Genomic DNA, 15420 nt, shown 5'->3' with positions numbered 1-15420 from the left:
GAAGACAAAGTCTCAGCAAGATGAGTATTAAAGGAGTCAACAGTTGTTTATCTACGACTTAGAGAGTGTAATTATGAAACTTTGATATTCATGTTTGTAGGAGAATAAATATAGGAGGGATAGTTATGCTAGATTTCCTCTGTAGCTGAAACAACTTGATTGTTTCCTAATAGGAGTGTAACTCCCTTATGTTGTAATAAATGGTGTCCTCCTAATGTTCTGGGAGTGTACTTTCCAGTAGTTAGAGTTAGTTAGGAGTTTATTTTCTATAAATAAGTTCAGATATCCCTTCTTAGGGATTGTGAACATAAGATATTGTAATTTTCAGTCTTTAGTTTATCACAGAGCAGTTTCAGTTTTTAGCAAATACTATGATGTAACAAGTGCTTTCATATCAATAATATAATATTGCAGTTGTATCACTTAGTTGATTTTAGTGAAGACTCGCTAATGGGGGCCACTTAGTGAGAATTCCACTTCTTTGTATTTAGAAGTTATTTTCCTTCAGTATTTAGTTGTTGTCCTGATGGTTGACTGTTCCTGTAGCCACTAAAAAACTTTCCTATGACCATTCCTGTAGCCAAGGTAGATAGAGTAGTTTCTATTCAAGCATTTAAGTTATTTACTTTCAACAACATTTCCTTCTTAGTAGAATGACTACAATGAGGACTCTAGTGCACATACTTTGCTGACCCATTTCAAGTATACACCCCGAGTTGACAGATAAATGAGCTTTCATGATGATTATATAACTACTTAGTATGGATGTCCAGTCCCTAAGTCATGGCCTCAGAGTCTAGTTATTAGAACCATTAAGGGAGCCAAACAATATCAACACCAAGCTTTGACATCCAAACCTGAACATTAATTAGTAACACACATCTTCATATACATCCTCTACACAACATACTGATGGTTTTCATCAATGACAACACCAAACTGAACATATTGCCAACATTGTCATGTAGGAATTTATGGATGTGCCCATAAGAACTTGATCAATGATGCCATCTTGAATGCTTGAAATTTGAATACTTGAATTCTCCATAACTTCTCTAATGATGCATGATTGCTTGCTGACTTGAATTTGAAGAATTGAACTAAAAACTTGTGGAAAAATGTTCCAAATGAGGAGGTAAGACTTTATTTTATACCTCACCTCATGAAACATGTTTAGAATTATGAAGAAGGCTAACATAGGATACAAATTCTTGCTCAACATTTTTTAACTATTGAAAGGTCAAAAAATTATCCCTTTCGGTCTAGACAAGGCACTAGGTGCCCTATACCAAGAGGTCATGGATTTTAGGTGCCATTAACTAGCCTATTAAGGTTGAATCAAGGACCAATGATCAGAGAAAAAGATAAGGATCACAAATTTGATGTTGGCATGAGCAAATCAAGTATAATCAGGGCATGCAAGGCAAAAATGCCAAAGTGAGGCCCAAGTGAACATGAAATTCTATACAAATACAATTTACAATGCTACAGTATGCTAAATACCTAATGCTACACTGATGGTTGGAGAGGAAAGGGATTCTTTAAATGTGTAAGTTTAAATACCTTCCACTTTGACAATGGGAGATTGGATGGAGTAGCTTGAAGATTCAAGATAGAGACATCATTTGTATATTTAATTTGATTAGGATATATGTACAAAATTGACTCATTGACTTGGTCATAGTTAGTTGTAATCAAAATTGATTCGTTGCTTATACTATTTTATGTACTATTGGGATTACTTCATTAATTAAATTGACTTCTTTTTTTCTTCTATATAATTACAAGGGAGAACAAATTTGTTGTGATTCTTAGAAGTCCTTGGCAAAGATAACTTTTTCTATTTTTTTTGTACATATCAATGAATTTATAATATAGTCATGAGTGATTAGCTCAATCTCAATGCCATAATTAAGCGACCTTAATCAAATATTTGACGCGTTTTCAAATTTAAACTTTTGTGAGTAAAAATACAATGTGGTATTTTTTATTCAATCTTTTCAATATTTATGTGGTTCAACTCTAATAAATTCATTCTTTTTTATGCTAAGAAATTGTGATTTTATCTATGTACATGAATTGGTGTCAGCAAACATCTATGTTTTTTTTTTCATTTGGGTTGATATTGTCACCATACAATTATGTCACTTAGCCTATTACATTACAAACTCATCGACCTATCATTCAAATTTCACCAATATTATGAAAGTGACGATTTAACTAGATTACTTTATATTTGAAATTTTTACAAACAAGCCATTTTTTCGAGATTAGTGTATCTTTTTTCCATGGATCCTAGAATATCTTTAAATACTCTTCTCACTAATAACTTAGATTCAATAATTTTCACATGTACACATAGATGCATAAAAGATACAAAGATTTTAATAATATACTATCAATGTAAATAGCTTGAGCAATCTCTTAATTAATATATTTTATAATTTAAGATAATTTATGAGAGTAATAAATGTATTAGAAGACAAAAAAAAAGAAAATCATCTTAAATATTTGGTTTGTGCTAGAAAAATTAACTTGCTTATTAGAGTATGTGAATGTAACAGACACGTCAAAGTAGTAAAAATTCTAAGGTGTGCTTGGGATAGTGACCAAGTTGCTTCTTGAATTTCCAATCCATAACCACCATATCCATAAATAATTGTTTATACATATTAAATTGTAGTTGATTTTTGGATGCAAGGTAAGAAGACAAATTATTGAACAATTGATTGTATTTTTTTTACTTTACATTGACATTGACATGTATATTTTTGAATCAAGTCTACGTATATGTTTAAAAAAACTTCACCTATAATATTATTACTAATTAAATAAAAAAATTAAAAATTATTAAATAGTTTTACGATAAAATAAAATAATTCTGAAATAGATAAAATAATTTTGATACCTTTCAAACAATTTTAGATTTATTTATGTAAAATATCTATACTAATTAAGACAAGGCCATGGTGGAGTGATCAACTCTGAGGCGGCGATGGTTTCCTACATGAGCTAGGGGAAATCCTAGTCGTCTTATTTCCTACTTCCTACCATACTTTGAGGGGTTTGGGTGGGGTTTTATCTAGTCTGCAGGTGGCGGTGTTGGGGGTGCGAGCTTTGGGAGAGCTTGTGTGCATCAATTTGGTGTGAAGGGCTCTGTCCTGCTTTTCGTGCGAGGGGTGCTTGTGCACACTGTTATATTTTCTCGGCAAGCCCCTGATTTGGTGGTGTTCTTACTGCTACATTGGGGTTTTCTTTAGTGTTCTTTACTTTAATCTATGGTGTTTTTGTGTGCCCTTTAGAGATTGGGTTTGGTTGCATTTGGGTTATTGCAGATCAAGTTGATTCACCAAGTTTGGTGATCCTTGGAGTTATGAATTCCTTGGATTCACCTAGTCCTTTGCATTCAAAGGTAAATGACCATCTGGGTTGCATGTCCTCGGGGGGTGAATATTCACCCTCAAAAGGTTTTGTTGGCATTATGAAAGTGAATGGGTGTTTGGAGTGGAGTCATGATCATCTTATTTTAGGCATTCAGGTAGAGACATTCTCAGAAGACGTGACGTATTGGAGAAACCATGCTCTTATCTGCAAATTCATGGGCCTTCGACTTTCGCTACCGGTTCTTGAATCTTGGGCCCGATGGGTATGGAATCCTGAAGGAGAGATGGATATTCTTTTGGAAGCTAATAATTATTTCCTTGTGTTTTTTTTCATGCATGTTAGATCAAAATAAAGCTTTGAAGGGGGGCCCTAATTCTTTAACAAGGTCGGGCTCTTCATAAAGCCATTGCATTTAGAGTCTTTAAACTCTGTGGAAGGGCTTTCATCAAGAGTCCTTGTTTGGGTTTGTATTCCCCGTGTCCTGTTAGAATTTTGGAAAAGTGATATCATTCATTCTATAGCCCTTCTGCTTGGCAAACGAGTTGGATTTGCTTCCCAAACATAATATAGAAAGGTAATTACTAATGTCTGTATTTGAATTGAGATCGATTTAAACAAGCCTTTGCCAGATACTCTCAAAATATATCTTGGACCATCTCTTGGATTCAACAACTTGATTATGAGACTGTCTTTTAGATGTCGTATCTATCACGAATATGGGCATTTACAAAGATGATGCCCTCATTCTAATCCGACAAGGGGGACATCGAGTGCTCCTTCTAGTTATGATCCTAAGGTGGACAAGGGGAAGGCTCCATTGGGAAAAGGGGTTGCAAATAAGGAGGGTTTCATCTCGGTCAAACCTCACAATAAAGGGAGATGTCATAAAAGGACTCTGAGGGATAGGCAAATAAATGAGAATTTTGACCAGTTCGATGTTTTAGAGGATATGGCTCAAGAAGAGGGCATTCCTATTGAGTTGGTTTCAAATGTAGGGGATATGGGTATGATTTTATCATAAGATAAGGTAAATGAAGGCCAAAATTCAATTTTGAATTTTCATTTGGGTGGAAATATGGATATAGATGTGCCTTCCCAACTCCCGGTCGTGCTTGTTTCAAGCAAGGTGGGTGACCCACATACTGGTGAATCTTTCGAAGCCTGAACTTATCTCAATTCAGGATTCTCTGGATTCTAGTAAGAGTAGCAAGGCTTCACAGGCCTTAGGTTTACAATAAAAATCCTTACAGAAGGGGCCGCCTAAGAAGCCTCTTTGGATTGGGCATAAATCAAATCAAGAAAAGGTTAAGATAATTAGTGATAGTTTGGTGGAATTTGAGTCAGTTAAAACCATTGACTGCCATTTTCCCAATCACATAAATGATTGTATTATCTTGGAATGCAAAGTGTTTGAACAACATCACTAGACAAAAGGTTGTTCGAGATCTAGTTGTGAATCACTCTCTCGATATTTTCTTTATTTAGGAAACCAAACTTTCTATAGAAGATATGCTTCATTGAGCTTATCGAATTTGGTCTCATGATTCATGTCAACGTATTGGGGCATATGGTAGTTCTAGGGGAATGGCTTGTTTTTGGGACCCTCAAAAGACTATCCCTCCTTGGTGGATTTCCACTCGGTCTGTTATGTCTACAATTTCTAGTAGTTTGGAGGCTGGTGAAATCTACTTTTTCTCTAATGTTTATGCTCCCAATGACCCTATTGGAAAGGCTTAGCTTTGGGATCACATTATATGGGCTCGTTCTTTGGCTCCCTTTCTCCCATGGATTATTGTTGGTGACTTTAATGCTATCAGTGGTCTAGATGAAAAGAGAGGGGGTGTTGCAAGGCTTTATCCCTCCACTCATCTCCTCAACCTTAATATTGATCTTTTGAAAGTTATTGATGTGAAACAAAATAATGGCATCTTCACTTGGTATAACATAAGAAGTGGGGTAGAGGAAATCACTAAAAGACTTGATATATTTTTGGTATCTTGTTTCTGAATGGGTGAAAATGGACTATAAGTTCAGAGATTCTAGATTGGCGAGGTTTAGATCATTGACCAATAAAGTTTTTGTAGTCACTTTTAGAATTTCTAAAAGCCCTTCTTTCAAGTTTAAACTTATGTGGTTGCACGATATCTCTGTCCAAGATCTTGTTAAAGTTTGGTGGTTCAAAAGTAAGACTACTCATGGTAGGGCTATGTATTCCTTATCTAAAAGGTTGCAATATGTGAAGTATAAGCTTAAGAGGTGGAATGTGCAATGTTTTGGCAATTTGCATTCTACTAAAATGGCACCTCAAGCTCATCTTGATTTTTCACCTGCCTCATTAGAGAGTGTTTGTTAATAGAATTGTCACCTAACTTTATATTCTCACGCTCACAGAGATGACAAATATAACCACAATTGAACCAGTCTAAAAAAATATGAACCGATTGATTCTCTGCTTATTTTATAAGGAGGAAGCTATCTTCTAATGATTTTAAATGAATAAACAAATAACTCATATGCTTTTAACCAGAAAGCAAATAAGGAAAGAGCTTTTAACCAGAAATATTTGTAAAGGAATTCACAATTCTAACTACTATTTTGGGAATTTTTCGGACTTTAATATAAAGCCACTATGAAACATTATTCAAAGCTAATATGCCACAACAACTAAAATTTTAAATCATCCACCATTTCAATATAAATTCACCAATTGACATCCATTTCAAAGAACAAAAAAATATCCACACACCATAATTTAAAGCTTATTAATATACGAAAACCACCACTAGTTCCTCTATATTAAAAATAGTAGATAACCATATGCATAAAAGTTTTTGTGATCTAATGAGAAAAATAAAGTTTTCCCAAAAGATCCTTTGAAATTAACTAATCTACCTATTCATAACTATAGTCCTCCTATCTTTTTCATTTCCAAGAAATGGTTACTAAAACTAATGGTTTTGATCATTGACCATTTCAAAACAAAATATAAACTGCCTTACAATAGGTAAGGCTACAAGACCTTCAAGCTCCATCGTCAGGTATAGGGTTCAGCTCCGCAATCCGTCAGTTGATCTCATCTGCCTTTTCTTCTTCTTTGACCAATGTCAGCAAGATATCTTCGAATTCTTCCCAATAAAAAAATAGCAGCTCGGAAAAAGTCAGACATCCTCAAAAGAATGTGCCACTGCACTTGGTTGGCATCAAGCTGCAATACGAGACCTCTTCCAACTAGGAGTACCATTTTGCCAAAGTTAATTATTCAAGTTTCTTCCTACGTCTAGCTCATCTGGCAGACATTGTTCGTGATTCTCATCTTGTTCTGCAATCTTATCTCATAGGGTGACGGTCTTCCTATATTCATTGAATAGGTACCCACTTTACGTTTTGGCTTCATTGAAAAATCTACCTTAATCAAAGGGGTTTGATAAATAGAAACTTGAAGCACGTGTACCTCAACATTTTGATAGGAAAGTTGTTCCAAACAATTTTAAATCTCACTCTATGGAACCTCTTCAAACTCAGGAGGAGATTGTTCAAAAATATCAGAAGGCACATCCTCTAGTATGTGTACACTATTACTAGATGATTGGTTATAATTATCTAGAAACACACAAATTGCTTGAATTTGTTGATGCAAAGGAATAATATTAGAAAAATTTCTAAGAGGCACCACAATTTGAAAATTTGAGAAGTTGGACATTAAAAGATTAGTTGAGCAGCAAGTGATAGTATTACTAGTGAGTTTGAAGACCAAAAGTGAATGGTTTAAAGGATCCAAATATTTTCCTAAATGATCAGTGAAAATCTGTCGGTTTTGTTTGAGAGAATGTTGTTTGAAACTCAACCGTTTATACTGGGGAGTTATCATGAAGCTTATTGATTTCCTTGTTTTGGGCCTACTTTGGGCCACCCCTAAAATAGAAGAAAGAGCATCTTGTTTGACTATTAAATCGATTTCCTCAACTAATTGAGAGCAAGCTTTAAAGAGGTTTTCCTCAACAATATGGTCTAGAACCCCTATCAAAAAAAGTTCTTTGAATTCTGAAATATGTTTTATTATATTTTTTATTGTCTCATTATAAAAATATTATATATATTACTTAACAAGTGAATATATCTCATCATAATTATCATACATCACAACTAATAAAGTAAAAATCATTTAACATGGTAGATATATGTAACACTTTATTTCTCATCTCAAATAACTATGATTTTATATACCCTTCCCCTCTAGTTTCGACCAAATTCACAAGAATGTACCCATCCAAGTATGTTTCATTTTGTTTTAGTTTCAACAATTAATATATTTGTTATTTTTTTCCCCATTTCTATTTGTGTAGAGCTGTATTCTTTTCATTTGTTTTTTACTTCCACTATTTTAAAAATACAGTAAGCATGCATGCATTAACTACCATTACATTGTGTTTCAAATTCCATTTGATTTGAAACTAACAAAAATAACTTATATTTAAATCTTATCTTAAGAACAATTGAGCTAGACTCATTTTATGTCATACTAAAAAGAAAGTTTTCTACAAAATCAAGACTTTGAATCCAAGAGCTTAAGTGTCTAGGGTAAAAACAACTTAATTTCTAAAAACCGATGAAAAATAAAATAAGTGCAAATGAATACAATACCAATATCATTTAGTTAAAAAATAGTCATGACTTATCCCAATTATCTACATATCAACAAACAAGAAACAAAATCATCCTACTAACATTTTTTTATGTTGTACTTTATAGCGATGATATTGATTGATTGGTACATTTTTTCCATGTGCAATCTTGTAGAGCTATTTTTTGCTTATTATGAGTGGATTGAAGGAACAAATGCGGAGAGAGTGGTTTTGGTTCGTCTCATTCAAAAAAAATTGTCCAAGCCTAAAAGACTATCACAATTTAAGTACCAATTTTTAACTGAATGTTTTAAATGTATTATTTAAAAATAAATAGTATCTATGTGAAACTTAAAACAATTATTTTTAAAACAAATAATCCAAAAACAATTAAATTAATTAATAATTTATATTTTTAAACTAAACTTATTTGTGACTTTTAAATATATAATAATTTATTTGGAAGACTATTATGTAAATATTAAATTTTAACTATACTAATTTTTTTTGTCTTTTTTATATTTATTGCCTAAAAAATAAATAATGTCTATTTGAAAAATAAAGTAGTTTTGTACAATAAAATTTAACATTAATTATTAAAACTAGTTAAATAATTTATTATTCTAAAACTAAATTGTAAGCAAGTAAAATTGCTCAAAAAATTAATTAATAATTTGTATTCTTGAAGTAAATCTATTTATCACTTTAAAATATATAACAAATTATTTGGAAGATCATTATGTTTAGTACTAATTTAGTGTCTCCTTTAAATTTTTCACTTAAAAAATATATATCTATTTGAAAATTAAAGTATTTATTTAAAAACTAATATAAACTCTAATTTTTAAAATTAATTGAACAATTAATTATTTTAAAACTAAATTGTAAACAACTTATTTTGTTCACATAGTAACTATGTGAAACTTAATGTAGTTAAAAAAAATAAAAAAAATCCAACACTAATTAAATTAATTAATAATTTGTTTTTTTTAGGTGAACCTCTTTGACACTTTTAAATATATAATGATTTATTTTGAAGACTATTATGTAAATATTATTATTTTTATTTATTTTTAATGGTAAGAGCTATCGTTAATGGGGATAACACCCTTGTATTAATTTAAAAAAAGATTACAAAATGGCACCAAGGCCTGATAACAAGACCACTAACAATGTTACTACCCATCCACCCCCTATTTACATAATCCCGAGGCTTGAACCCTCATAACCAAGGGCAGAGCCCGACACAAACCTGATACACATTCTTCATCACCATTAAGGGACTACATAATGACCCCAACAAACTCTCCAACATTGATCACAGTTTCCATGGCCCCAGCCGAGAACCACCATACCTCTGAGTTTGTAACTCTACGAAATGGAGCCATATCCCCATTCAACACAACACACCTGAAGACTTCCCAAACATTCTCTCTAAAAGATTCCATCATCTCTTTTAACTCTTCCTTCTCTAAACGCCTGCGTTTTCCCCTGCTTCTCTCACTGTCGTCTGAATCCTCACTCCCTTCATTCTCACTCACCTCCTCTTCGTCCTCGAAATCAGAGGGCAAGAATACATTCGGTTGGAAGTAGGTCTTGAGGATACTAATCCATTCGTTCTTTGGCAGGCTTAAAATGGAATCGACGATGCTGTTCCCATTGACAGGCTTTACAAAACCGCATAGCTTCTCCATAGCACATTCCCGAGACTCGATGATGTCTACTAGAGGAATAAGAACAACTTCATAAATGATGGAATCGCACCAGTGGCATTCAAAATTGAGTGTGATCCCAACAAGACCCTTAATCGCGTCATAGACATGATTTTCTGAAATGAACAAGTTGCGGAGTTGAGCATCAAGCGTTTCCTCACAATTCATACATCCAATGTTGCCAAAGTATGCCATAGGCAAAGACAGAAAACTCGTGCACTACCAGGAGTTTGTGGCCCAGCAAGCAACCCTTTCAAACCATGAGGTCGAGCATTGAAGAAAGCCAATTAATAGGCATTGAGATATCTAGAAGTTTCCATATGGATCAACACTTGCCAAATCAACCAAGATCACGCAGACTGGACAAATTTGTCCTACTAGCACTTTGTCTATCACATGTAGTTCAGACCGCTGACACTGCAAGTTTGAGTAGCCAGTCTGCTACAAATGTGTGAAACCTCTGCCACCTATCCTAAATTTGCAGGCCTAGGTGCATGAAGCATTATCCAACCCCATCACATTTCTTTTCCAATAAGTCTTTTCTGCTCAGGTCTGTAATCTCCATACTTTTAGGGTCCACTGACACTTCTGCCAAATCCGAATTGACTCCAAGATTAGCAAAAAGATTTGCCAATCAATTACCTTCCCAATGGATGTGAGATATTTCGTATGGTCTAATTGCTTGAAGTAGATTGTGTATGCGTGGAAGCCATTTAGCCACTTTCCAATTTAGAAAGTTAGAGTTAATCACACCATTTATAATTATCTGAGAATCGCCCTCAATCTGCACATTAGATAAGCCCTTCTGTTTGCAAAGCAACAGACTAGCCTCAAGCGTTCTTATTTCTGCTTTGTTATTTGTAGCACAACCAATATGTCCATAGGTACCAAACAAAGTATTCCCATCCGCGTCCCAAATGACTGCTCCATAGCCGACAATCCCTGGATTGCCTCTGCAGCCCCCATCAAAGTTCAGTTTTACCCAGTTGCTATGAGGCTTATCCCACCTGACTTCTTTCCTGTTAATTTTCTTTTTGGGATAATGGAATATAGAATTCTTGAAGGACCAATTCTTCTCCATTTCCAAGTCCCAATCATTGAACTTGAACTTGTTGACATTCCTTAATTTACCACAGATAAGTTCTTCTATAACTGCCTTTAGGTTATCAATGACTGAATCGATTGGTTTAGATGATTCTTTGAATATTCATTTGTTTGTTTCTTTCCAAATAAGCCAAACAATCATTGCAAGACCCACCAACCACAGAGCACCCCACTTTGTCTGGTTGAACAATGGCCATGAGATAAGGAATTCTTTAAGAGATGCATTTCTAACTGTGAACAGGTTAACCATACCTAGGAACCACTCCCAACATCTTTGAGCAAACATACAATTGAAGAGTAGATGGTCCACCGATTCTTCCGCGGCGTTGCATAACACACACCAACTTGGTCCTTGAAAACCAATGGACTTAAGTCTGTCGCCAGTGAGGATTCTCCCATTCAGAGCTATCCATAAAAAAACCCCTGCTTTAGGCATAACCCAACTATTCCAACATAACTTGCTAGGCCAATTCAGATTGATAACTCTATGCCTTTGAACTTCATAGCCTAACTTAACACTATACTCCCCTGACTTAGCTGCACACTAGAATATACAATCTTCATCCTCTGAGGCCAAAATCATTCTATTTCTTAGAATAACTTCAAGCCTTTTGCACAACTTCGGGTTACCGATTGTTATCTGTTTCCAAGACCTTATGCCATGTCGCTCAATACCCTCAAAATAATTAGCAACCTGCACTCCTATAGAAGTTTCAACGGTGTTAATCCAATCCTGATCGTCCAAGATTTCAGACAGAGGCAGCTCCCCATCCCATGAGTCCCGCCAAAACTTTGCCCTGCATCTGTTACCAAATTTCTAGGAGATATGGTTCTTAATGATATCCCGAATTTTCCAAAGGAAGTTCCAGGTGGGAGAACCCTTATCTACATCTGCAATTGTGAAAATTTGATCTGGTTCATCAGAGTCCAGATACTTTTTCTGAAAAATTTTGTACCATAGTTTATTGGGATTTCTATACATTTTCCAAGACAATTTCGCTCCAAGGGCCGAGTTTTGGACATTCATTTTTCTCAGCCCTACACCCCCATCCTGTCCTAGTTTATCAGTGGTATCCTCCTTTGGTCCTTAGCCCCATCCCAAACAAATCTCTTTAATAGGCCATCCAATTTCACACCAACCAAATTTGTCATTTGAAAGTATTGCATGCTATAGATTGGAACCACCACTAACATGAATCTTATCATTAATAGTTGACCAGCCTGGGAAAGCCATCTATTCTTCCATTGCTCTGATTTCGCCTTACATGAGTTAAGGATATCCTCCCAAATATGGGATTGTCTGTTGCCCATATGAATTATGATCCCAAAGTATTTAAGGGAAGATCAGCAATACTGAAGCCAAGTAGATGAGCGATGCGATTTTGAGTCATTCTGCTTGTATTGAAAAAGATTACATTTGATTTGTCCTTATTCATTTCCTAACTCCACAGCCGAGAGTATTCATCTAATACCTCCATGATTCCTTTGGCTTCCCTCATTGAAGCTTCACCAAACAAAATTGTGTCATCAACAAATTGTGAATGGGTAATGGGCTCAATCATCCTGTGAACTCGAATGCCATTCCATTGCCTGACCGCTTGCTTTTCTTTAATTAAATTCCCAAGTACCTCTACCATGAGGACAAAGAGAGAAGGGGATAGGGGATCCCCTTGCCTCAATCCATCAGTATCTTTGAAGAAGCCACAAACCACACCATTTACAAGCAGATAGAAATTAACTGTGGAAATGTAGAAGTTAACACAATCGATCCAATCCTTTGGAAAACTGTAGCATTTTAGTACTTAACCAAGAATTACCACACCACCTTATCATATGCTTTTGCAACATCAAGCTTAATTATCATACCATTTATTTTCTCTTTATGTATGGAGTGCATGACTTCAGACACAAGAATGATGTTGTCCGCTAATTCTCTCCCAGGTGTAAAGCCATTCTGATTCTCTGAGATGAGGTGAGGTAAGATCTTCTTCAATCTGATAGCCATAGCCTTCGAGATAATTTTGTAAATGGTATTGCATAATGAAATGGGCCTAAAATCGTGCATTGAAGTGCATTCCTATTTTTTGGGGATTAAGGCAATAAGTGTGTTGTTCAGCTCTTTAACAAATTTCCCCTTTTTCCTGAATTCTTCCACAACCATCCAGATGTCATATCCCAAAAAATCCCAACATCTTTGGTAAAATTCAGTAGTCATTCCATCCGGACCTGGGGCCTTATGTGGATGAAGCTCGAATGTCGCTCTTTTAATTTCATCCAATGTGTAAGGTTCACATAACATTTTCGCATCATCCTCAGAGACTAGCTTGCGCAATATTTCAGATAGCCTACCCTCTGATGCATACCATGTCTAATTATAGCTTCCCAAAATTCTCTCTAAGTGTTCTAGTGCAACTTGCTCAATTTTAGCCTCAGTGATTCTCAACGCCCCATTATTATCGAGAACTGAAGTGATTTTGTTCTTATTTCTTCTGACCTTTGAAAAGGCATGAAAGAATTTTGTGTTATGATCACCCTCTGCGATCCATAACGCCTGTGACTTATCCCGCCAATAGATTTCTTCTCTATTGAGCAACTCCACATGTTGTTCCTTAAGTAATTTTTCTTTTAGATAATCTTCCCCGACCATCCCCACTATCATGACTCTATTATTGATATCTTCCAATCCCTCTTCAATTTTGAGTCTTTCAATGAAGATATTTTTGAATGAGAACTTGTTCCAATGTTTCATTTTGTTTTTAATATACTGAATTCTTTTAACAAACCGGAAGCTAGGGGAACCCGAATACGTGTTTCTCTCCAACCACCAATTCTTAAGAAGTTCAATGAATTTAGGATCCCTCCACCACATGCTCTGGAATTTAAAATAATTCTTGTTCTTAGGAGACTCATGATTGGTGGACAATGTAACAGGAATATGATCTGATCCAACTTGTGGAATGATGTTAGTGTGGATGGAGAAGCTGCCATCAATCCACCATTCCCCCACAAAGAATCGATCCAATTTTTCATAAATTTTTGAAAAATTAAGTCTTCTGTTAGTCCAGGTGAACTTGCCATTTTTGGGAATGACATCCACCACTTGACATGTCGATATGAATTCTCTGAAGTCCTCCATTACTTTTGTGCTCTTTCCAAGTCCTCCTTCTTTGTCATCTATGTCAAGAATTGCATTGAAATCCCTAGCCATGATTACTTTGTGCATCTCTAGTAATTGCAATTGATCATATATCTCCGACCACACTCTTAGTTTTTCATCAATCTTAATCGACCCATAAATATTAAACAAAGGAAAACCAATACCTCCTGATTTACATCTTATGTTGCAGGCCATCCAAAACTCATTGGATGCAATTGGAACCACCTCGAAGGCCTCAGAGTTCCACAAAATTCCAAGACCCCCAGAGGCACCTCTAGCATCTTGAAACAGATCCTCCCATTTATAACAATACTTAATGAAATCATACACCTTCTCACCACTCAATTTTGTTTCCTGGAGTAAAATCATATCAGACTCAAGCTTGGTCAAAGACCTTTTGACCAAGCATCTCTTGTCAGGGGCAGATAAGCCTCTGACATTCCACGATGTGATCTTCATTTGTTTACAAGGGAGGGGCTACCTCCCTTGGAGCTCTTTATGAAGTCTAGAACGCTGAAAATACCCTTTTCTGTAGCTTTTTCTTCTCTAATATGCCTGTTACTTTTTCTGCCTTTAACCCCTTTTGTTCTGCCCAAAAGAGTATTAGCAGACTGACTAATGCATCTGGGGTCTAGGTTGTTTAAAACATCTTCCTCATCTTCTGGGTCTAAATTGCTTGTATCAGTTTCACCTGTGCAATCCCCAATAGCGTTTGTATTCAGAGCGCCCATCAAAGATGATAAGATCGGATTCGGGGTGGCCACTCTATCTGGATTGTCCATTTCTGGATCCATCTGACAGGGATGGGAGTTAGATTTAGCATGGGTCCTGTCAAGCGGCTGTGTTACATTTGTCACGGGAGGCAACCAAGTCCTCTCATTCATTTTCTTTAACCAAACCATTTTTTCTTTCCTTTGATCATTATTATATTCTTTTCGCACAAAGATTCTACAATTTTTGGTTTGATGAGTTTTACTTCCACATTTTTGACATACATGGATTTCTTTCTCAATTTCTATGTTTTGCTTCCAAATCCCATTTGTTGTTATTAAATTTATATGAGAAGGGATCTGCTTGACTACAACAATTTTCATCCTTGCATACACATATGAGTCATTTTCAGTGATGTCCTCATCGATCTTAAGCAGAGTTCCAAGTGATCAACCAATTTTCTCAAGACACTGGTCCCCAAATTATTCGATCGAAAGATTGCGACAAAAAAGCCCTTTGGCAGGAATTTCACCACCACATGACTACCCCAATTTTCCTCCACCCAAGGGGTGATACATCGCCTGGGTTTCTTCAGACCAATAATTATGGCAATTATTGCGAGATCTTCCCAAATGCATTTTTCATCCACCACTTCATCCGTTAAATCAATTGATAACGGTCCCAACATGTTATTTTCATCAGTGGGTATTTGTTGTGGCTCATCCACCTC

General features: G+C 35.4%; 1 protein-coding gene across 1 annotated transcript; it reads right to left on the bottom strand.

Annotated features, from left to right (window-relative positions):
- Positions 1-13190: 13190 nt before the first annotated feature.
- Positions 13191-14438, bottom strand: LOC131047335 (uncharacterized). Its single transcript, XM_057981206.2, has one exon. The coding sequence runs from the start codon at positions 14436-14438 to the stop codon at positions 13191-13193; it is 1248 nt and encodes a 415-aa protein (XP_057837189.2).
- Positions 14439-15420: the final 982 nt, after the last annotated feature.

This window comes from Cryptomeria japonica, chromosome 10 (genome assembly GCF_030272615.1).
Source record: "Cryptomeria japonica chromosome 10, Sugi_1.0, whole genome shotgun sequence".
Classification (NCBI taxonomy): Eukaryota; Viridiplantae; Streptophyta; class Pinopsida; order Cupressales; family Cupressaceae; genus Cryptomeria; species Cryptomeria japonica.
Note: the sequence above shows the minus strand (reverse complement) of the source record. Positions and strands in the feature narration are given on the sequence as shown.